Below are 25,256 nucleotides of genomic sequence, written 5' to 3' on the forward strand. Positions count from 1 at the left end.
CAGGCAAGTGAGTAAATTCTGGCTTACAATGAGATACAGAATAGAATATGAAACTCCTCCACCTCTGGATCATGTACCTCAGAAGTGTAATAGACCAAATGCAGCCTGCTCTGTGGGGCAGAGGGGAATGGTGGCTGCGGGGATGGCAGAGGGGGGATAGCAGCTGCTCTGGAGGGACACGCCCACAGTACCCTTCAACCTCTAGGGGTCGGAGGGCAGCGGGGGTGTGTCCCTCCAGCCCTTCAGAGCAGTGCTGGAAGGAGAGGTGAGTGGAGTGGACTCAAAAAGCAGCACTCTCACTCACAGAGCCACCTCCGGTTTGGCCTCTCCACTCACCTTTCCTTCCAGCGCTGCTCTCCGACCTCCAGGCCACGTGGAGCCGCAGTATAAGGCTGAAAGAACCGCAGGTTACAGACCCCTGCCTTAGTCAAAGACAACAGTTATGTGATATACACAATTTTTATCATGAGTTAATGTCACCCAAAATGAAACAGACATCAGTCTATATTGTTTTCAGTACATTTATTAGGATCAAACTCCTAAAGTACCAGAGAACTATTTCCCAGTTTCTCAACAAAGGCATTACATGGTAAGGAAAACATTTTTTTCTCCCCCATAGATTACGATTTTGATCATAAGAGGGATGAAGGAAGTTCTTCCTCTAATGTAATAATGGAATTACAAAAGGAATAACTTCCTTATGTAATACAGAAAAGGCCAATCTTGAGTAAAGGTGCCATTTTGAAAAATAGGCTGGGAAAACCACCACCTGGTCAAATTATTCATCAGATAGGATCCCAGGCAAACCAATTAACAGGAAACACTGCTCATACTGCAAAGCTTTCAGAACATAGCAGGAAGACAACAATGGCAAGATGAGCAATTGATTTTAGGTGTGGCCCCAAGTTCTGTCTTGCCTATTTGGGTCAAAGCATCTCTTCTCCCATGCCACAGGTGTAAGCAAGGAAGTGGTCCTTTGGCCATACCATCTATAATCTTCATTCGGATATCAGATGAGAATTCAAAGGCCATCCTTTCAGAAACCCTAACCCATTTTTTTTTCAGACTTCGCAATTCTGGTATCTTGTTTGTGCTGAGACTGAACGCTTGTACAAAAATTCATGATACATCCAAATAGCTACATCCTTACTTATGCTTCCCTGTGTCAGAGAAGAGAGAACAACGGCATGAGGCAGCTGCTTCCCTCTTGCCAGACAAAAGGAAGCCAGCTTGTCATGTCGCTTTGGTAAACTATTGCGCCTTCCAAAGATGAAAGCTCCCTCTCAGAACCCGTGAGCCAGGGACTACTGGATAACATATCAGCGAGGGATTCTTCAAATGAACTAGCAGCATTTTCACCACAGATATAATACTAAAAGTACACTGTTTTCCAGGTTTGCTAAAGGTGGAAATTATTACACATAAGGAAGTATTAGTCTTTCAAATCGCAAATACTGCATTTATTCTTTTCCTCATCAAGAGCTCCACAACATTGGTCATCCCGCTTCCAGCAACTGAAAGACACCATCAGCAACAGATGTTTCAGAGTCCTTCATCATTGTACGTAGGAGATGCTGGCTTGACGATGCTTTGAGCATTTGTTTCCACGAGGGGGCGCCAAGTAATTTCTCCAGACAACAGCAGGTCTTCTCCAGGAATGGCATCCAGGTGCTGCACCTGACATTCACAACAGAACTAATGCAAGTCACTCTAGGATTTATTAAAAAGATTAATCCCCTGGTCAGAAATCTGACTATTGTGCAACCACCAAAGGAAGAATAGCAGGGATGATTTTGAATCTGATGACATTTCTCGTTACAAGAGCCTAAAAGGACAAATTAATTACTGAACAGGCGCTTTTAACTGTCAATGAAGGACAAAAGAAATGATATGTATCTGAATATTAGAGATCACTTTGTTCTTTTCTAAAATAGATGCAAACGGAGATGAATGTTGGTGTGCTCTCATTTAGCGGAGATAGGTTTATTCACTGTGCACTCAGTCTGCCCTACTGAAGGACATCTAAGAAATCACAAAATGTAAACCTGTGTTGGTGTGCTATCTGTGTTGTCAATAATTATTGATGTAGCATCTCTTGTACAACAAAATGGCATATGGAACAAGCCTTAAAAAGAAGAAATTACACAGGCCCAGAGAAAATAAATGAGAGAAAGCATGGTAGAACTATCTCTCAAGGTGGACGGAAGAACTCAGCAATTCTTTGCATAGCAAGCACAGGCATGAACATGTCCTTTAGACCAAAAATGATACAATTCAGTTTACCTCTACAACGTTAAAGGGATCTCAGTGTGATAAAGATGGATTTTTCCTATGCACTGAAAATGTTCATGAATGGGCAAAGACACTACAAAAATTACACAAGAAAACCAGTAAAGAGTTAATAGGGCTATACATCATATGAAGAATTTTTCAGATGAGAAATGTATGCAGTCTGATAGGCCACTCATCTGTAGTTCATTTTGAGATGTAAGCTAAAGATTAAGATTAAATATGACTTGGTTAGCTCCAATCGTCACAATTATCCACAATGAAACTTCCAAATTTTGAACCTATTTCCAGCTCTGGAAACAAAAAGGAGACTTCTTTAAGGAAACTATCCTACCAGCATGGATGAGCCAGTAATGAAAGAATTCATCCAAGTATTGATCTCCATTCAGCTTCCTGCATAGTTTGTCTGACCTAAGGCAATTTCCCTTTAGCAAAATGTAGACAGCCCTCCTTTAAGTCCCATGTAAATATAAGAACACTAAATAAAGGAAGGCAATCAAGTGGATATGATTACTTGAACCAGATGAGCGGCACAATGACATGGAGAGATTTCCTTCTTAGTGACCACACATTAATATTGTGTTGATTTATAGGACAGTGATGTATCCTCTTTAGATGAGTGGAATTTTTAACCCTGGCCAATTAGAAGAGTGCCATTTTCTCTTTAGCAGCAGATTACATGGAAGTATTCTCCTTGTAGATCCACTATCGCAGATTTTGTGTTCCACAATTATAGAAAAATGTGTAGAAGAAACTGGTTGTGGTGGGTTTTCCGGGCTGTGTGGCCGTGGTCTGGTGGATCTTGTTCCTAATGTTTCACCTGCATCTGTGGCTGGCATCTTCAGAGGTGTATCACAGAGGGAAGTCTGTGTCCAGACTGCACAGGAAGGCCATTGAAATTCACAAACACCAAGACAACTTCAACAGGAAAGGACTCTGAGAATTAACAGAACTTGGCTACCAGTACTTAAAAACACCAAAAGCAAACCCCAAGGGCATGCTAAGTTCATGAACAATGGAATCCACCCAAACACTGGATTTGCATTCACCAATACTGCTGCTGCTGCAGGGCATGAAAATGTGAATCACTCCCTGGACTGATAAGCCCCACCCGCAATACAATACTATCAACCACATCTTTGCATAACAAGTTCCACCCAAACACTTACTGATTGGTTCCCCACCCTGGGACATGGACAATATATACCCCAAACATTCCCTTCTCATTGGACACAGTGTGTAACAGACTTCCCTCTGTGATACACCTCTGAAGATGCCAGCCACAGATGCAGGAGAAACGTCAGGAACAAGATCCACCAGACCACAGCCACACAGCCCGGAAAACCCACCACAACCAGTTGAATCCGGCCGTGAAAGCCTTTGACAATATGCGTAGAAGGAAATTTCAAAATGTAGAGAAGAATCTGTAGTGGAGGCATGGGACACAGATCTAATTAACAGGATGATATTATGCAAAATGAGGGCTTAAATCTCAGTCTGCTACCCTACATTTAACATTACATGAATCTATGAACTTGCGTTGATCTCACAGGACTTTGCTCTTTTTAACCAGTGTTATCAGAACAGAAAATTGCATTCCCCTGGTCCAGCTTTTCAGTTTCCCTATGGAAATTCCCCTACTTACTAGTTAAGCCACACTCAACACATGTTGACACTCAACCATGGTTAACACAACATCTTTTCAAGCTTTTAAAACTCTGGTAAACTAAGCTTTAGTTAGTGTTAATCACAACTATAATCTGTCATGAGAGGCAAAAAAACCCCATGGTTAAAGTTGGCAGGGGAATTAGAAGTGATGGAAAGGCCACTCTATCACCCATGGAGTAAAGCAGTGGTTCTCAACCTTCCTAATGCTGTGACCCTTTAATACAGTTCCTCATGTTGTGGTGACCCCCAACACTAACATTTATCCATTTTACAGATGTAGAACACTGATGCAGAGAGTCTTAGGCGACCCCTGCGAAAGGGTCATTCGACCCCCAAAGGGGTCCCAACCTCCAGGTTGAGAACCACTGGAGTAAAGTATCAGGGCTTGTTGGAATTAGCTCTCTTTGGGAAGCAAGAACAAATACTTCCATTCTTTGAAGAAGAGTGAGAATATCAACATTCCAAAAAGATGCTCACCTGCCTGCGCACGTATTCCACCATTATTTCTAGAAGCCTTGGGTCATCACATTGTTTATTAAACATATTTCTCCAGATGGCTGCTGCAAGTACATGATCATCTGATAAGATTCCCTAAAATATATCAAGAAAAATAAAAATGCAAGCTCTAAACCACAGACCAGGTTCAGGTTTGACTAATTCTTCTTTACCTAGATTACTCCATTCACGAAATACCATTTTGAAATTAAGGTAGCTAAACTTATGAAAAGTTGCAAGCTTCAAAAGGTATGTTCAATGCCACCCCCACCTCCCTTTCATTTACATACTAGGTGAACAACTATGTATATTTAATGCATAAGCTGGTACTAGGAGTAGAGTTTACCAAGCAAAGCAAGCTAGTTTTCATGGCTGCAAAGATGCATACATGTGAATGCCTGACTACTGATCTAGCTGCATCCTTCCATACAAAAGATCATGCAATTCTGCTATTTGGAGGCAGAAATAGTTATTGGGGATGGGCCTTGGACTGTTTCAAATCATTGCTCATGGACTAGATCAGGGGTCTGCAACCTACGGCTCTCCAGATGTTCATGGACTACAAATCCCACCAGGCCCTGCCAGCATGGACTAGATTCTGCCCTTGGAGACCAGCCATTTTCAGCAAGGAAGCTATCTTGTGATGTTTCACAGGGCGCATTCTTATCACCCGTATTATTCAACCCCTATGTAAACATTTAGGAGAAATCATTTGTAGCTTTGGAGCTGGATGTCATCATTATGCAAATGACTCCCGGCACTATATCTCACTGTCCAAATTCCCTGGTGATGTCATAAAGGTGTTCATCAGCAAACAAACTGAACCCAAGTAAAGATGGAAGAGAGGCATGTTGGGAAAGTAGAAGCATTGTAGACCATTGTGCTTCCCACTTTTGATAGGGTATGGCTGACCCTTGTTGACTTGGTTAAGAGCCTAAGAGTTATATTGAACATAGCACTGCAACTGCAAAAAAATGCTTTCTTTCCATTCAATCTAGTCTGGAAGATGGCCCCATGCTTGGACACAGCCAGTCTGGCCATCTGGATCCATGTCATGAAAACACTAAGTCTAGACTACTGCAATGTACTGTACACAGGCCTTCTTTCAAAGTCAAACCTTCCTTTCAAAGTCAATTTGGAGACTCTAGCTGGCACAGAATTACACAGCTTGGTTATTATCAGGAGCTAGGCAGAGCATATTAATCACCTTTTGTAGTACTCCACTGGCTGCTCATGAGTTACTGAGAACAACAGAAAGTATTGTTCATCACATACAAAGCCTTTCATGGCCTGGTTCCATCATATGTGTGGGAGTGCCTTTCCTCCTATGCTCCAACCCAACAGCTTTGCTAATCTGAGCAGGGCCTTCTGCAGTGCCACCTTTCAAATGGGCAAGATCAACAACAGCCTGTACACATGCTTTGTCTGTTCTGGCCCCCATTGTGTGGAAGGGCCTGCTTGATGAGGTAAAGAAGGCTCCCACACTCCTAGTATTCTGCAAACTATGCAAAACTGAAATATTCAACAGGGCATTCTTGCACATGCAGTAGGTCAACATTATAATGCAATTGTTCAGAAAGATGCTTGAAAAATGGGAAAGGGATTGTTGACTATACACTATGTATAGCATATACTGTAATAAATCCACCCTGGGTCTATGTGTGCTTACATGCGTGTTGCATGTTTGTATATATGTGAAACATGTTCCTCTTCATCATGTCACCACCCCAAGTTACCAGTCCTGCCTCTCACATTATTATTATCTTGGGGGACACTAGTAAATGCTGTCTCTGAACAAGTACAAAGAGCAGAAATTACCAGTTACTTCAGCTCTTCCACTGTGCAGGCATATTCAAGCATATTAACAACAACAACACCTTTTATTGGCATTCAAGAATATTTAATATGAGTTATTTAAGGTGTGCAAGAAGAGTTTTGAATCACAATCTGTTTTCTTAAATGGGAAAAGACTTCACTGGTTTATATTAAACTAAAGCACAATACAGGGAAAATATTCTTGTGCCTCCTGGGTTACAGATCTAATGAAAAAAACATAACACTAAACTAAATTTAATACATGAACTGCCTTATACTGAATCTGACCCTTATAGCCCAATCAGAGGGGGGGGATGGCAAATGCATTGTGGAATCGATGTAAGGTCACACCAACGTGGGTGCCTACCTCGTTGACGTGAATGGCAAATATGCCAACAGGGTGGGCAAATATGTGAGCTCTGCAGCACCCAAACCTGGAAGTCCAGGCTGTGACAGCATCCATGGGGCACAACATCTTGTGCTGGTGGGGATGGTTTGGGGATGTTCCCAGAGGCAGAGCCAACTGTAGTCAACTTCCTAAGAGCTTTCAGCTTAGGAACAACTCCCATGCCCGCGGCAGAATTACAACACAAAAAAAGTGTGTTATGACTCTTTCACTTTATTGGGGTTTCCAGGTGGCAAGACATTTTCTGTTTTTGCTCTTTCTGTGCAGCCTGGAACCCTTTTGGAGGTGACGGGGCTGGGCTGCTGCAGCACCATCCTTGGCCACCACACACTCCCCCCTTCTTGGTTGGACTGCCCGTTCATCAAAATCAACTCCTTTGCGGTCACTCTACCTAACTAAGTTCAATCCTCAAATCAGAAAGAAAATAGATTAGTCAAGAGAACACTTAACAAGCACATTAACTAGACATAACCCATACATCAGGAAATCTCAAATCTTTGCCACAAAAATTAGGATAATTTTGTGCAGAACTCGATTAAAAAAACAGCACAAACTACAGAACCTTCACTTGCTTGTTATACAAGTAGTGTTAATCGAGTAATTAATATCACCTCGTCATATCCAAAAATAGCTGCATAGAAGTTCTCTGTCATGTTCTTCAGACTTTCTTTCAGGGCAACAGAATCAATCTGAAATACAAACCAGCAGAATTAAAAGTTTTCAGTCTGTGTTAGCATTCAGCAAATCAGAGGTGAAAGTAGTACATTTCTGAAAGTTGTAATCCATTCCATCTAGATGTAGTTCGGATAGGTAAGAGAATCCCAAACCGAGTGAGTCAGACCTGGATGAAAACAGTATTTCTGAACACAAGAATTACACAGAATGGCAGCTGTGGGACATACAGGAAGGAATGCCTGCTCAAATGCCCAACCCTGCCTGAATTTGCATGGACAATTAATATACCAGCCTATATCCAATGCTGAACCTGGTCTTCAATATGCTGATCAAGAAAATTCACTCAGTGGAACTAGGTGCAGTAAAGAAAGATTGGGAGGAAAAAAATGAAGTTGGCAAAAAAATACCTGAAAACTTTTTAAAAAGGCATGTGGGGGCAACATTCCTCAAAGGGCAACAGCAGGGCAATATTCCTGGCCAGGTCTGCAGAGGGGGGACATGAGCAGTGGCAGATCCTGGGGGGAAGCTGGGCAGGCAGGTTGCCAGGAGAGGAAGAAACCACCAGTTTGTGGCAGGAGTCTCAGGATGCTTGGGTTGGAAAGGGAAGAAGGCAACAGCAGGATAAGCCAGGAGGAGGAAGCAGGAACCAGCACTGAGAAACAGGAAGGACAGGGCAGCAGCAGGTCATGGAAGGAAAGAAGGGGAAGCAGTGGGAGGAAGAAAGGGGCCAACTAAGAGGAGGATATAGTAGGGCAAGGAGAGGGAGGCGGTTGGGTGTGGCAAAGCAAGAAGCTAGAGGAGAAAGCAGAGATCAGCGACGGGGATTTCCCCATCAGCTTTTGAGGGATTCCCACTTGTATACTTTTAATGCAGAACTGAAGTGAAAAGTATCCCTTTCTAGAAGAGGCTTCCTATTTCCTAAGGGTGGTTCCATACTGAATATTTGCAGCACAAAACATTCCACACTAACGTCCTGTATCTCAGAAAGAAAAACACCAAACCAAAACCATGGAAGAAAAATGCTACAGTCGAGGTGCTACAGTCGAATGGGATGCTATGAGAGAGTACATGCAAGCGTGGAGCTAGAATGTCCAGTTTGCAAAACATCTAACTGGCATCATTTGAGGAGCAGCAGAATCTGCCTCACAAAGGAAACCAACAACAACTCCATATACAAACCTAACTGCTTTGATAAAACAGACCAGTATTGCTTCATCAATGATGTCATCAAAGTTCTATTAATATGCATATAGCCCTGGGGTTATTGCCTTGTAATAATTTCTCCCTCAAACAGCTAATTAGTTCATATCATACTATCAAACCTATGGCTTATATATATTCTTCCATTAAACCGCTGTCCTTCATAACTTTCTTTTTATAATACATGCATGCAGCGCAACCACAAGGGGGAAAGTTTCTTTTATGTCTGTTACTCATATTTTTCCATTTATATAAACCATTAAAATTCATGCATATATTTTATAGGCTATCAAAATTTGGTTACTGGGCTATGACTGAACGTTTAATGAAAAAGTGCTAAATAGAAGAAATCACAGGGTTAAATGATGACTGCAACCCCTGTAATGACTTAATTAAGATTTTATTGAGTACATAAACTATGATGTCACTTTTAGCCAACCAGGCTCAAACTTTTGAGGCATTTCGGAGCCCATGGCTTTTCTCAATAGAACATATTCCTAACTAAGCAGCATTTCTATGCTCTAATAAGGGGGAGCAGGTCTCATGTAACACACTCAATAAATTATCCCTCCATTTTTAAAACAAACAAATTCCATGAGTTATAATATATTTGCCATGCACTTTTTATGACATAATAAAAATGTTACCTTAAGGATTACTTAACACATACTACAAATGTTACAGCAGGCAATTGCGAGGGGGGCAAAGAAAATAAACAGCACTGTTACAGGGACAAGTCCTGGACTCTGCATCCCGAGGGGATCAGCTCACTATATAAAAACAAAAGGCAGCAGCCTTATGTTAGTAAGAAAGAGATTAATAAGGAGATAACAAAGTTAAGCAAACATGGCAATAAATAAAACATGGCTCTTGCACTGAAAGGGGGACAGCGCCCTGGATAACATCATTTTAAAAAATAATAAAGGGTTAGCACAGTATTTCGAGGCAGCCAGAGAAGGACTATCTCATTAAAAGAAAAATAATAAACTAAAAGCAGGGTTCTTTAGAAAGATTCCTTTCTTGTCCTGTCTCCTCATCACAGACAAAGTTCAGTACCTTAAAACAATAGTAAGGGGCTACACTGACTACAAGCTCGTGTCAAATGGCATGCACAATTTAAAATTACTATTCAGTGATAGCCACTGGGTTCCCCCTGCAAGTTAGAACACCAGGACATTTTTGTAAAATGCAAATCTTGGATTATTACTATTCCAGTTCCTTCTTTTGGTTCAAAGGAACAGAAGAACTTTAAAAGGCCAAACAAACAATGCTAGTGTGTTAATGTAAGAGCAGCCCTGCTGGAGGAGACCAGCATCTTGGTTCACCCAGTGGCCAACCAGGTGCTCTGAAGAGTCAACAAACAGCACACAGAGAGCAGGGGCTTTCTGGACAATGCTTCTCAGCACTGGTAACTCTAAAGTTTGCTTTCTTTCTATGTGGAGGTGACCATTAGTCACCACGGCTAGCAACCAGTGGATTCCAGGATCTCTGAGTCATTCTATGGTGTTAATCAAAAACTCTGCCCAAAAATCCAACAGCGACAGCATGTGAGTTAAGGATTACTTCTTTAAAAAGGGTCTGGATCTCTTGACCTAATAAATTCTGGTGTACAAATTAAAAATGTATTTAGTCTCATAGGTGTATGAAGCATTACACATGTGATCTACCTGGTGTCTGAGTAATCAACTTATATCTAATTCAATCTACATGTTCAGTCCCTTCTGCTGTATTAGTTGTATTTGAACTCTGCATTTGTAAAACCTGAACATTTAGCTTTGAAATGCTGTCAAATGCGGTGCAAAATTTTGTACTTTTGCTACTTCTTGAAAATGTAGACTGTTTCATAAATGGAATACAGTTTTGCTTTCTTAAAGCACTTCTCCTGCCCAAGGCATCATACTTATGCTTGCTACAAAACAGTTAACAGTTAAATATTTTCTTGCCAATATTTTAAGAGTGTAGAAGGTTCCAAATTGCTGGTAAAATAAACAATGCCAGACTGTGAAAACTCCTGGCTGCCATGCTCTCTGATGTTAACAAGAGTTTCTTTATTACTGTAACCTTTCTGAAGTGAATAAAAATTATTTCTCTGCCTTACTTCTGCCCTCAAGTAAAAGGAAAAGAAGGAAAGTGAACCACAAACAGTTACACTGTAAGAAATCTAGAACACTGAAGAATTCTCATTTTAACAGCTGTTTCCACCTTATATTTATATATTGTTCCCCAATTTTAAAAGTCTTATGTTCCATCAGTACAACAATTTCTGATTTTGTAACTTTCCAACAGCTTATTAATTTCTGTTGAATGAAAGATATCTAAACGAGACACTACGATACATTCTGATACATTCTGAAGCCAGAAAGATAGTTTTCCTCCTAATATTTTGGGAAGGGGGCATTGCTTCTTTGAGGCAAAACATTGCCACAACTGGAGAAGCTTTTCTGGGGTGCAATTCAGCTAAAATCAGGTATTTTAAAGCTCCACTGATTTCATTAGGAGATCATTATGCACCCATGTAACTTTCTCACTGAAATCAATATACCCTGTTTCCCCGAAAATAAGACAGTGTCTTATATTAATTTTTGCTCCCAAAGATGCGCTATGTCTTATTTTCAGGGGATGTCTTATTTTTCTGCTCCACAGCTGCATGCTCTGGTCAACGGGCATGCTTCCAAACAAAAACTTTGCTATGTCTGACTTTCGGGGGATGCTTTATATTTAGCACTTCAGCAAAAACTCTATTACGTTTATTTTCAGGGGATGTCTTATTTTAGGGGGAACAGGGTGACTGAAAAGCACTAAAATTGGGCTAGATTGTGGATACAAGATTTAACTTTTGTTTACCTGCTATCAAGATTTGAAAAAAATATCATTGTGAAATCAGATGATAACATAACATTACTACGTCCTCCCCTTTGGGGCACTAGCCAAGTTTTCTGGTGATTCCTCTAGTGAAAAGGGATACAATTACCATATTTTTAAGAGTATTGATGAACAGGGCAGAAAATGACAGAAATATATAATCCACCAAAGATTTGGCTGTTGCGGGTTTTCCAGGCTGTGTGGCTGTGGTCTGGTGGTTTTAGCTCCTAACGTTTTGCCCACATCTGTGGATGGCATTTTCAGAAGCATGTCACGGTAAGATGTGATTCTCTCTGTGGTACAGTGTGGAGTGATTTGTGTGATGGGTATCTGTTTATCCCCCTCTCAGGTAAGAGGGGGTAAGGTGCATATTTTGATCTACCCGGCTATAGTTGCTGATGATGACATATTTCTCATGGTATTGAGTTAAGGGGTCAAACAAGGCATTCAGGTTCTAAAAGCTGCTGTTCTCTTAATGTAGATGCAGAGGGTCCTCTATGATCTAATTTATGCCAGTTATATTCATTGGGAATTGTTGTGATGAGGACAGAATGAAGGAAGGTGGATCTCTGAAGATGCCAGCCATAGATATGGGTGAAAATCTAGGAGTTAAAAAAACAACAGTCAGTTGATTCAATCAGTGAAGGACTTTGACAATCCACTGATGTCATTGTGCTGCTGAGGATACTGGCATCTGTTGTGCTTTCCATTCTGAGTAGTTCTGGAAAGGGGTTGTCTCTCCTCAGGTTGGAGTTCCAGAACCACCACTGGAAGGAGTAATATATACTAGTGGTCCCTTCAGGGCTCTTACAGTGAAGGGAGAAAGGGTGCATATTCTTTTGTGGAAGGCCCACTCACTTCTGGGGCCTCACCAAAGGAAACTGAAAAAGGAATGACAGGAGTAAATTTTGATGAAAATGTTTTGCACACCATTGATGAAAATGTTTTGCACACTCTATTAGAGATGACTTGAGGAGCCTCAGATGTGACTTGTCCTGAGAATTTTAGTCCAGGTATGACCTTCCCCAGAAGGTGCAGAAAATCCTTTCACTGGAACAGCCTGGTAGATGCTGGGCAAGAAGAGGTTGCAGCCAATTATGCAGAGAGTGCTTAGCCCAGGAGTCTTCTCCGTGCAGTGGGCTGTTGTTATAGTGGAAGCTTGCACTGGGCCTCAGAGGATGAAGCAGCAATGCTGTTTTCTCACTGAAGCTCAATCTTAGTTGATGCCATGGGACATGCCACCCAAGACAGTTGCTTTCTCTTGGCCCCTGCTGCTAGTCAGCAGGATGTGAAGGGGATCACAGTTGATTGAAGGTCTTTCAGCATTTTCTCCTGCTTTTTCCTAAATGAGGAGAGAGAGCTCATCTGTCTATGAAGTGGGCAGGACATAGTGGGGGGGGGGGATTGAGCACCTCTTTAGGATAGAGGAAGTCTTTGGAAAAAAATTACATATAAGAACATAAGAAAGAGCCTGCTGGATCAGACCAGAGTCCATCTAGTCCAGCACTCTGCTACTCACAGTGGCCCACCAGATGCCTTTGGGAGTTCACATGCGGGATGTGAAAGCAATGGCCTTCTGCTACTGCTGCTCCTGAGCACCTGGTCTGCTAAGGCATTTGAAATCTCAGATCAAGGAGGATCAAGATTGGTAGCCAGAGATCGACTTCTCCTCCATAAATCTGTCCAAGCCTCTTTTAAAGCTATCCAGGTTAGTGGCCATCACCCCCTCCTGTGGCAGCATATTCCAAACACCAATCACACGTTGCGTGAAGAAGTGTTTCCTTTTATTAGTCCTGATTCTACCCTGCTCATGAAGCAAGGAGGAACAGTCCATCTAAGGATACAATCCTCCACTGATGAAAAAGGTTTGCATTTTCAAATATTTGCTATTTATATATTTAACAATTGATATTAAATATTTTCCATGCAACAGAGATTTGATAGAATGAAACATATATTTGATTGCATTTGATATAGAATGATATTTCAAATGTCCTATTTAATTGGTAACATCTTGTTAAGTATGCTATTTGATATCTGCCAAAATAAAAAAAATTAAGATACGCTAACCAGTTAATGGCACTCAATTTTAAAGCTGCGTTTTGCTATCAAAATCTGAATTTCTGATTTGCAGAGTGACATCCAGAATTAAGTAGCAGAGCTAAATTGGTGCCTGGAGGGAAGTGGAGGAGTTCGAAGAGGATCGCTCCAACTTGGATGAGTAGACAACAATCTGATAAATAACGTTCGGTTTAAATCAGAGCAAGTTGATGCACATTGGAACAAAAAAACCCTAGTATTAAGTACATACTGATGGGGTTTCAGTGATGGAGAAGAAAAGAGACCATGGGTTTGCCAGGCTGATTCAATGAGCTCAATGAAAATGTTGACTCAATGAAAATGCTGCTAGAACACGGCCATACAGCCCGGAAACCACACAGCACTCCAGTGATTCCGGCCGTGAAAGCCATCGACAATACAATGCTGACTCAGCATGCTGCAGAGATTATTGGGTAAGACCCTGCAAATAAAACAGCCAATATTGTAATACTATAAAGAGATCAAACTAAGAATCATATGTATTGTCATGATGGATGTAGCTCAAGATACTGCACAGCTAGGAAATATGCAGAAGTGGGAATGCTAAGGTGCTGCAGCACCTTTCCTATGAGGAAAGGGTGAACAACCTGGGTTTTTTCAGTTTAGAGAAATGACTGACTAGGCCGCAGTTGTGGTGAACCTATGGCACTCCAGATGTTCATGAACTACAATTCCCAGCAGCCCCTGCCAGCATGGTCAATTGTAGTCCATGAACATCTGGAGTGCCATAGGTTCGCCACCACGGGACTAGGGACATAATTAAATCAGTCATTCTAAACTTTTTGTTGACCGACACTCATCATGTTTGCAACATCATCACAGAGTGCTCCCCAAGCCTATGTTTTTAAAAAATCAGGTGCAAAAACAGCACTTCAGTCAAAGCAATTTCATTTATAATTTATGATATATATGTGCAGGAGACCCCCTGTGCCTGTTAACTATCAGCCAAGACCTTAGTGATAAGTTTGCTTCCTATTTGCTGTGTGTCTGTGAGAGAAATCTGGAATTTTACCCACAGGGCAGGGGGTGAGCAGTATAGACTTAAGTATACTTCCAGACTAGATTGAATGGAAAGAAAGCCAGGAGGCAGAGTTGGGAATTAGATACATAAATAAGATAGGGAGATCTGTTCTTACACCGAGGGAATGGACAAAAGAATGGTCATATCCCTTCTAGTCAGGCAGTTCTCCCATCCTATACATCACTTACTAACTTATAGGTTCTCAACCTAGATTTAGGCCAGGAAACACTGAATAGCCCTATGACTAGCCGTTGGCAGGGACAAATGGAGGGAGAAACTTGGTGCCTGCAAGTGCTACTAGTAGGTTTTCCAGAAGTATCTGGCTAACCAGTCTGGGAAACAGAGTTTAAATCTAGATTTACTCTTGGTTTGATCCAACATAGGCACTTTTTTTAACATGTGGCCAAGGACTTTAGTTCTTCAAGAGAGAAATAAGTGATTTTTTAAAAGATCAAACTACTGAGTGGATATGTGGACAGAAAGAGAAGTAACAATAATACAAGTTACAAAATTCAGAGGTAATAGGACCCAATATATTATACAACAGAAGAAAAAGTAAGAGCAAACAGTAGAATAATGGAAACAAAGCAGAAACTCAGTTTTATCAGAAGTCAGTTTTAAGAAACGTGACACTGTCCAAGAAATAACGGTAGAAAACTCGTTTCAGCAAGACTGATCAAAGAACACTGGAGTTGAAAACCATCAGCATAGAAACCACAATGGCAGTGACAAGAACAAGTTAACTGAGCGGACAGGAAAAATACATACAGGGGAAAAACCTAGTAAAAGTTCCATTAATTGAAAAGAAAGAGTGAGCTGTTACCAAAAATCTTGAAAGGAGCCCATGAAAAAGGTAAAAGAAGAGAACCACCGAAGCTTAGAGTGGTCAGAAAAATCAGAACTGCGAGGCCCACTGGTAATAGCAGAAAATCCAGGAGCTGAAGATCAAAAAAGAAGTCCTGGGACTCAGGACAAAGCATAGATAGATTGAAACATGAGTTAGAGCCATTTTTAGCAGAATGAAAAGCTTCAGAGGCTGAGGAGGAAAGAAATGATAGCATGACAGAGAGCTTGAGAAAGATAAGGACGCAAAAAGACAGAATGATAGCAGGAGGGTCAGTGAACACTTAACTTTAAAACTTGGTACTAAACCAGCAAAAGTCAGGATGGTAGGACACAGTGTGAGATTCTCCATTCAGGCTCCTAAGTGTTTATTTGCCTATACCTCTAACAGCTGCAGCGCCTCATGATTTGTGGATGATATAAATATCTACCTGACCTTTTGTACACATATTACCCATGAAAGACCTTCTTCATTGTAACCAGTGAGCACCACACCACTGCTTTACACCAGCCCCCTTTCCAGCCGCCAGAAACTGACCTTTTGAGCCATGGAATCAATGCCTAGTTTCAGTCCAATCTGTGGCTTTGGGTGGAGGGGATTCCAAGAAAGCTACACTAACCACCCCAAGTCATGCTTACCTACTGATTCAGCTGCACTGGCCCTATTATTGAACATTACAGCTTCTGTCCACAAAAAGGCGAATAACACAGAACAGCAAGAAACAGATGTTCAGTATATACCCAGGAAGCTGGATGAGGCATGCAGTCCCTGTACTAATTTTTTTGGTATACTATTTCATTCGCTATAGTTTTGGTAGCTGATCTGTCACCCCCATACCCAGTGGAAATCCACTAGGTGGCAAAATCCATGCCTGTGGGTCAAGGAAGATCTTGAATCTAAATCTGCTTCCCAAAGCTGGCTGAACAAAAGACCATTCTGCTCCTACATCTATAAAACATGCAGACCACAATATGCTGTCTAAGGGATGAATGTCCACATTTAATCTAACATCAAGCTGGATTTCTATGTTAGACCAGTGGAGGATTTCCATGCCCAGGTGGGAATGCAGAGAATGATGAACTGACCATCACAAATACAATTGGAGGGCTGACACTAGTAGGATACAAATATGGGATAAGCAGAGTAGTGGAAAAATGCTTTTCTGTACATGATCAAGTTCATCTCTCTTTATCTGATTAAAGTTCTTAATACTGAAGCTTTGCTTTATCCCTGTAGAACAGTACAGCTAGTACTTTGGGAGCTAAAGGAACAGTGTGATATCACTGTGAACAGTTAGTTATCTCTGAAAAGATGCAAGAAGCACTAATGCAACCATGAAAGGAATCACCAAATTTAAAATGGGGGAATGTGAAGAGTCAGAGATTTATTTCATACACACAAGTGGTCATCATGCCACTGCTTAAATGCAACCATGTAGAGATACAGCATACTATTCACATGCAGTGATCAATCTGGATACCACTCACCTTGGTTTCTTAAATCCTTCCCTATCACACCCCAAAGCATTTGTGGTTAAAAAAAAAATTCCAGCTCTGCAATGCCACAAGGAATGCCTTTTCCACAAATTCAAATCAACCAGAATCAACCATTCATGTTCACTCACCTGGGGGTATTTAACAAGAAGTACTAGTCTTTCCCTTTCAACACACCCACAGCATCAGAAAATGGCCAACCAGTGAGCACCACAGAGATGTTCTGCCAGGCCTATGGGTGAAGGTAGTAATGGTGCTATCGTAGCTGGCCTGCCTCCATTTTCTGTTTCTTTGTTTTCTGGTTTATTGTTTCTATTATTTTGTTCAATTAGTTTCTAATTAGCTCACCAGGTTTATTTGTAAGGGAAGTGCGCCATAAGATTCAATTGGATAAAAGTATGCAGCGTTTTATTGTGAAATAATGTGTATGTGAACTACTCTGAGCCTATTTTGATGGGGGAAAGTGGTCTACAAATCCAACGAACAAAATAAACAAACGCAAATCTAGACACATCTTTCCTTTGGTCTTGAAGAACTATTTATTCCAGTTGGGGGGCACCAAACTGCCTTCCAGCTGATCTCCCTCCGCCCAGGACGAACTAAAGTTACCAGTATGGAGAACTATTTATTCCAGATGATTTCTTTCCTAGATGTGGAATCTTGTCTGTCACCAGGATAACTCATTATTTTCTGAACAAAAAACAGACACATCTATGCAACAGATTTTTAAAAAATAAACAGTGAACTATATGTTGGCCTCAAGCCTTACAGCCACTGCTACTTTAAACTATGCCTGAATGAATAATGATGGAGGAGGGTACAAGACAGGAGGAAATGTGAATTTTATTTCAATTAGTTATAGAACAAGAAGCAAGATTCTCCACTGCACTGTGCAGTATGAAGTAACCCCAAAAAACTTCAGCCGAACCACTCCAGAGTATTGAAGGTAGAATAAGGGCTACTGTGTATAAATAGCTCTACCTAAAATATAACAAAGACTTCATTGTATTCCACAGTGGAGAGCCAATAAATGAATTCAAGAGACACTTAGATGTGTTTCTGGAATAGGAGGGGCCTGAGTGGTCTGGTGGGAAAGCAGGAAAGTGGGATTAAGATAAATTAAAATGCGGTTGGCATGTTGGGCTGGACGGCCCCTTCCTGCTCCTATCATCTTGTACAGCTTTTAAAAACAGGCTCAGCTACAAATCAGGATTTTACACTGAACAAACAAGTCTTGTACGTTGTGGGATTAAGACTGTCCATACACCATGAGAGCAGTGTTTTTGTTAAAGAGATGTGCTTATTTGATGTTAGGAATGCTTATTTCAAATTTGATCCTCACATGTGTTTTCCATAGAATTTAAATTTCTGAAGGAGGGAGAGTTTTGAAGATTGAAGGGGAAAGCGACACCTCTGTGATTTGGTGCAGACATAAACATTAACTGGCATTCAGGCACTGGGGGCAGGCAGGGTTGCCAACAGGCCTGGAGAAAAATGTCCTGTTTCTTTAATGAGGTTTAATATGTAGAAATGGGCAACTGCAGTTTTGTTGTGGCATGGGGGTAAATAAAACCCTGCTAATTCTATATTAAAAAGACAGGACATTTTTATCCAGGCCTGTTGGAATCCCAAGAAACAGGCACAGGGGCTGTGTGCTCCCCCACCCCCACTTCTGCCCCTCCAATATGCCAATTTTCTTTCTCCCACTCTGTTCTAACCAAGGCCTTTTTCCACACGGGTGATTTACAGCGGCCCAGGGACGGCAAAAACACTGTCCCTGGGCAGCAGTTTGCACAGGAGGCGCTGCTGCATCGCAGCAGCGCTGTCCCGGCCGCCCGGGAGCGGCTCCTATTAACCTCGCAAAACTAGCGAGGTTTTTCTAAAGCACCGTCTTCCCGTCGGCCACAGGAAGACACTGCTTTCCCCTCCTCGTCCCGTCCAGCGTCGCTCTGGAAGGCTGAAGAGCCCCGCCCACACTGCCCTCCGACCCCTGGAGGTCAGAGGGCAGCGTGGGCGGGTCCCTGCAGCCCTCCAGAGCGACGCTGGACAGGACGGTGAGTGGAGGGGGGGCGACTGGCTGAGGGGGAAGTGCCGGCTAAGGGGGAGGTGCCAGCTAAGGGAGAGGTGCCGGCCGCTCGCACGCTAGCGTGCGAATGGTCCCCGAGCTTCCGCCGGCATAAATTATGCCCGCGGAGGCTCAGATCCGTGCGTGTGCGGAAAGGGCCCAATTTTCTTTCTCCCACTCTGTTCTAACCTAAATTTTTCATACAACTACTATCTATAAAATTAATCCAGGGACAGTGGTTTTAATCAAGAATGAAACCTGGGATACTAGCTTTAATCAAGGTTTTAATAGTCTGAGTTTAGGAGCACCCTGTGTTCCATTTTAATATGCTTTTTTAACACTTGTACATGACATCAACTTTTGATAGAGTATAGAGAGAATTCAATCTTGGCAGTGGGGTAGAAAGTTTGAAATCCAACATCAGCGTCACATTATTTTTTTGCATCTGAAGAGTTGGTTAAGCTTACTCAGTTTGATTCCATACATTGAGCTCTACTGTTTTTAAAAATCTGCATTTTCATAATTGAAGAATGAACAGAAGATTGCATTCTTAATCAAGTAACAATTTATCAAATTATAGCATCTAGGTTAGTCTACTGTTTTGGGAGTTTTGTGGGGGTTGTTATAGAACCGACTAGTTAGATTATAAACTGTACATTCAAGTACTGTTCCATCTGCAGCTCTCGCTCACAGATTGACTGAGGGGCTAACATTTTAGAGAGCTTGTGCCCATTTGTAGGAAGACAGAAGGCAGCGACAAGGGCAGAGACAGATCAAAAGGAAATATTTTATTGAGCCTAATGTTACTAACACTCCGAAACAGTGTATCAAGCTGATTTTATGCTTGTTTTTAAGTTTGGTGGAAAAGTCACAAGTGGAAAAATCAAATAAAGAACATTGGTTAGCCACAAAACTGGACACACCTGGCTGCATAACCACCAAAAGAAACTGACTTCATTAGTTCTAGGGGCAGCAGAGTAAAATTTATATATGAAATCTGCCTGCACCAGTAGAATTGTTGAGTCCAAAGGCTTTCTTTCTGTTTTTACAGCTGTGTCAAGTTTTGGTTCTCAACTCTTGCCAACAATCAAGTGTACTGAAGGAGCCCAGGTTAAAGGGTCCCAAAAACGCTGCGGCCGAGATTCAGATTGAAACAATTTTAAGGGCAAGTCTATGAATGAATATACCATTTAAAATGGGGCAAGCATAAATTTGATGCATAAATGCAGCCTGTTGTTTTGGTTCAAGCTATGATCTCCCTATGTTTATAATGCCAGACAGCACTGTAAATTAACCAAAGCTGCCAGAGATGAAAGATAATGATTTTAACATCCATCCTTCCATCAGTTATGTGTGGCCAGACATGCAGGTTGCAGCATTTCACTAACTTTGCCTAAATATTGCATTGTTATTCTTCAAAAATATTCCAATAGTGGGTTTTTTTAAAGATATAAGTTTAACATAAAAATCTAAAGTTTTTTGGTGCGCAACTGAATTTCTGTCAGTTATACCATTAAACTAATCATCCACGATGGCTAAATAATTCACTGATGTGAAATGGCCAATTTGTACAGCTTATAAAAGTCAAAACTGACATATTCCAACTTAAACATTTGGAGATCAAAAGTCCCTCTGCTGTGAATTAGCAAATTCCAGGAGATACAGTCTCCCCTTTTGCCTAGAAAAGTATCATTGCTGTTAAGAGACAGACATTTATTCTTAGATGCAGTTTATATCTTTTTGCCATTCAGAATTTTAAAAGGATAATCTTGCTCTTAAAAGAATACAACTAAAAAAAAACACGAGTTCACAGGGTAACACTGCTCTAGATTCTCCTTTATCCTACCACCTAGAGTTGTTCTAAAGGTACTGTAAAATGGAGAACTATGGATGTCCTCAGTTCCCTGGTGGGAAAAAATGGCAATAGATAAGTAGAAACCAGGGGAGTATTCTGACATTTCTTCTAGTTCCAGTAAGCGTCAGCGTGGTGTAGTGGTTAAGAGCAGTGGCAGGTGGACTCTAATCTGGTGGACTAGGTTGGACTCTAATCTGGTGGACTAGGTTGGTTTCTCCACTCCTACTAATGAAGTTTGCCGGGTGACCTTGGGCTAGTCACAGTTCTCTCAGCCCTACCTACCTTACAAGGTGTCTGTAGTGGGGAGGGGCAAGAAAGGCAATTGTAAGCCACTTTGACTCATAAAAGGTAGAGAAAAAGCAGGATATAAAAACCAGCTCTTCTTCTCAACACATATATTGGTGAATTAAAGAAGAAATTGATTACTAATGAATCAAGCACCATCGGGGATACCTAAAATGCAAGAGTACTATGAAGCATTCCAGATTAAAAATCTGATGAACATAAATGAGGAAAATGTCGAAGGATGGGTTAAATTTGAAAATGAAATAAATGAAAGGATTGGTGTTTATGGAGTATTTAATAATGAGTTGAAGAGAGGGAACCAAACCGCAATAGGGCCAAGAAAGGTGTTACTAGATATATGGGAAAAATGAGAGAGGTAAATGGATGCCCGGTACTCTGGACTTGGCACCTTTGGCAAGTGTGGCCGGAAAAGATGGGGGGAAAAGTGATAAAAATATTGAAAAGACAAGGAATTCAAACTGTTGCAAATCTGATAAGAGAAGGAGGAGAAATTATGACATTACAAAAATTTATAGAGTTAGGAGGTAATGAGAACTGGTTGGTCTTGAGGAGCATTTGGGAAAGGATAAAGGTTTAACGAATAAGAGGAGAATGTATAATGGCTAAATGTTTTGAACTATATGAAAAATGTAAAGGGAAAATTTTGGGACATATATATATATAAGTATATGGTTGATGACAAAGACTTTATGATAAGAACATTGAATCAAAAATGGGAGAAGGAAGGTTTTCTAGGCACTGGGAAAACTGAAAATTTAATAGACAGTTGGAAAAATATAAAGATTGAGAAATATATGGAGTTGGAAAGAAAAGTGATATTGAAATGGTATAGAACACCAAAACAACTCCATACATGATTAGCGACTTCATTCTAAATGCTGGCACAGCTGAGACCAGAAGGCATATTATAGCCATATGTGGACGGAATGTATAGAAGTGAAAAAATTTTGGACAACCGTAATGTTATATATCGAGAAACTGGTGAAGATTAATATTGGGATAAATAATGATTTAATGTTCATGGGTGTAATGGAGGATAGAAGGGTAGATAAAGATATAGCTATATGTATAAAGTAATGATCAAAGCAGCACATGCAACAATAGCTTTAGGCTGGAAAGAAAAGAAAAAATGGACAATCCAGAAATGGTTGGAATATATCTGGGAACAAGTGACACTGGAAAAATAATAACAAAAAATAAACTGTGGCAAGATAAACAGGGCGAAATTTTGAAGATATGGACAATATAGGCGGACTGGATGAAAGAAGCTGGAGTCAATGAGGAGATATGGGAGAAGAGATTACAAAAAATGAACTTACTGCTGTTTGATAAAACTATGAAGAAAATACAGGGGGGAGGGGGAAAAGGGAAATGTATTGTTTGAAAATGAATGAAGAAGAGTATTAATATAAAATGGAATATTCAAATGATACAATAAAAATTTTAAAAAATGAATCAAGCCCAAGGAACAGAGCAAAGAAATGCAACAATTTTGGTACTACTAAACAAGGCCTAATTTGGCATCACAGAAATGGAGAAGCAGAAGAAAGAAAGCTAGGTAAAAAAGCAACTCTGTGCCAAGGGCTATGAAAAATTCAGTACGTGAACTTGAAAAGAGTCCAGAAGGGGTGCAGCTACACAAAATGGCACATGGGGCAAACCCAGAAATTGAGTCCCCCAGTCTGGCCTCCACTATCCAAGCATGGCCTTCACAGTGGGGTGATGGAGTCCTGGGGTGTGTGCCGACCTAGTTGTGTTAGCACAGAGAAAGTCAGAAAGAGAAAAAGGCGGAAAGACAGATTTCCTGCCTTTGAAGCTAGGGGAGGGGGAGTGAATGGATTTCTAGTCAGCTAGTGAGAATCTAAAAGCTTTCTATTCTACTGTGGGCCTGCACAGTGAACCCACAAAGATGAACCATTTATTCCAAGCAGGAGCCAAGCCAAACTTACAAAAATCCATTTGTTGATCGCTCATCATTTGTTGTTCATGAAGAAGAAGAAGAAGAAGAAGAAGAAGAAGAAGAAGAGTAGGAGTTTGGATTTATACCTCCCTTTCTCTCCTGTTAGGAGACTCAAAGGAGCTTACAATCTCCTTTCCCTTCCCCCCCCCCCCCAACAACAAACACCCTGTGAGGTGGGTCAACACCAACTTTCCTTGTTTAGACCTAAAATAATTGCACCCAAATGGAGTTTTCAGCCACATGTAGCAATCAAAACTAATTAGGAAAGTCATTCCTAACACTACAGGTATAACCGCTGTCAGAAGTGTTTGCAGAATAAAGCTTCCATGGGTTTGCAAGCTCTAGATGCCATACAGTGCTAATCGAAGGGAGTTAATGGAGCTGGATCTTTCACATCTCCCCTGAATAGCTGCCAGTCAGTACAGAAATTGTGATGCCAGATTTCGGAGACCAGAACAGACTAAAAGCAGAACAAGCAGCTTCAGCAAAGAAGATAAAACAGTTGAAATTACTCCTCTTGTACCAGAAGAACCTTTCTATGTTCAGACCAAGATTTTCTATAGTTTGCTTAGAGATGACATCCTTTTCTTACAGTGCACAATGGATAATCTTAAACCACTAGAAGAGACTTAAAATAAAAAAATACAAGATGCAGCCTTCTACTGAGGCTGTGCCAAGCATACCATCTGTTCCTGATACTCTCCTGACCGTGGCATTGCAGCATCTTGAAGCCACATAGGAGATGATGCATCCTAGATTGAGATGTTCTATCTACCCACAAGTATGGTATTCAGCAAAGTCATGGGAAGCTTCCTCGTAATCTTCTTGAGCTGAAGGCTGTAGACAATCACCTTTTCATGTGATCACATCTGCATCACAATCCATTTTAAGTGCTTGTCACCTAGCAGTTGTAAGCATGTGGCCTTGTGCACACCAACTATTGAGCTATATTAAACATGAGTATACTACAATAGCTCTGCTCTGGCTGGCCCAAGCTAACCCTGTTTTTTTCAGATTTTGGAAGCTAAGCAGGGTTAGTCCTGGAACTGGAGACCACCAAGGAAGTCCAGAGTTGATACAATGGAAATTACAATTAACTAAACTTGTTTAACAAGACGGACCAACAGGAATACCATTTATCAACTTTTGTCCTACTCACAATTATTCTGAATGTATGAAACAGAGACATATTACCATATATACTCGAGCATAAGTCGACTTTTTCAGCACATTTTTAATGCTGAAAAAGCCCCCCTCGACTTATACTCAAGTATATACGGTAATTCAAAGATGGCCGCTGGAGCTGTGGCATGCCGAGAAAGGAGATCACACCAGCTGTGGCAGAAGCATTTTGCCTGCATCCAACTTTGAGTATTAAATTCACCATTCCTTTTGTGTTTTTATGTAAAGCTAGGCTTGTAAATCCTCCAGCTTTGATAAAACCACAGTCTTTGCAATCAGAGTTGCTCCATTGGCTCTGAACGCCTTGTTAGGTATTACTCTGTGCCCTTGAAATTTGTGTTCTGACAGGCATGGCATCCTCTTGGAGAGAGATTCCTTTGCACTGGTAGCATTTAGAGACTGCAAAATGCAAGTCAAGATTTGTTACTAGTAAATCAGGTCAAGCTGAATTTTTGTGCAAATTCCTCTCTGTAAAGCAGTACAAATTAAAGCTGAAAAGAGAGGGTCTTACAGTTCTAAGGACAGAAATACCCTCTGTGCTATTTAGCAAGTGTGGTAGAAGAGACACTGTAGATCTTCCTAATGGCTAAATCTTACCTTTGAATAAAATATGCCCCTGAACCTGCAAGGATAAAAGCGTACGATGTTCACAAGGTGGTGCTAGCAAACAGTATCTGCTTCCTTTAAAAACTGCCTTGCTTAATGACATTTTTAAAATTCTAGTGAGCCATTTTTGAGGGAGGCCTTGTGGGTACTCACAGTCTTTGGCATGAAGCAGCCAGGCAGACTCCCTTCTTGCCTTCATCCTGTTCGTCCTCTGATCATGAAGATTGCTTTTAGTCAACTTTTCTTACAACCAGTGAGATAACCTTCATCAATTTTATTGGTATCTATTTTATTTTTGAAATTTACCAGTAGCTGCTGCATTTCCCGCCCTAGACTTATACTCGAGTCAATAAGTTTCCCAGATTTTTGTGGTATATTCGGGTCGACTTATACTCGAGTATATAAGGGTAAGTG

General features: G+C 41.0%; 1 protein-coding gene across 4 annotated transcripts in view; it reads right to left on the reverse strand.

Moving 5' to 3' along the window:
• Positions 1 to 507: 507 nt before the first annotated feature.
• LOC125433039 (ubiquinol-cytochrome-c reductase complex assembly factor 1) overlaps positions 508 to 25,256 on the reverse strand; it is a 52,702-nt gene continuing 27,953 nt past the window's right edge. For all 4 annotated transcript variants that reach the window (XM_048497332.1, XM_048497331.1, XM_048497330.1 and 1 more), the window contains exons 8-10: positions 7,285 to 7,362; positions 4,435 to 4,548; positions 508 to 1,677 (exon numbers count right to left, since the gene is read on the reverse strand). In XM_048497332.1, coding sequence (XP_048353289.1) covers positions 1,543 to 1,677; positions 4,435 to 4,548; positions 7,285 to 7,362 — 327 coding nt within the window. In that variant the 3' untranslated portion in view covers positions 508 to 1,542. The remainder of the gene's footprint in view (positions 1,678 to 4,434; positions 4,549 to 7,284; positions 7,363 to 25,256) is intronic.

Source organism: Sphaerodactylus townsendi, linkage group LG05 (genome assembly GCF_021028975.2).
Source record: "Sphaerodactylus townsendi isolate TG3544 linkage group LG05, MPM_Stown_v2.3, whole genome shotgun sequence".
In the NCBI taxonomy this organism is placed as follows: domain Eukaryota; kingdom Metazoa; phylum Chordata; class Lepidosauria; order Squamata; family Sphaerodactylidae; genus Sphaerodactylus; species Sphaerodactylus townsendi.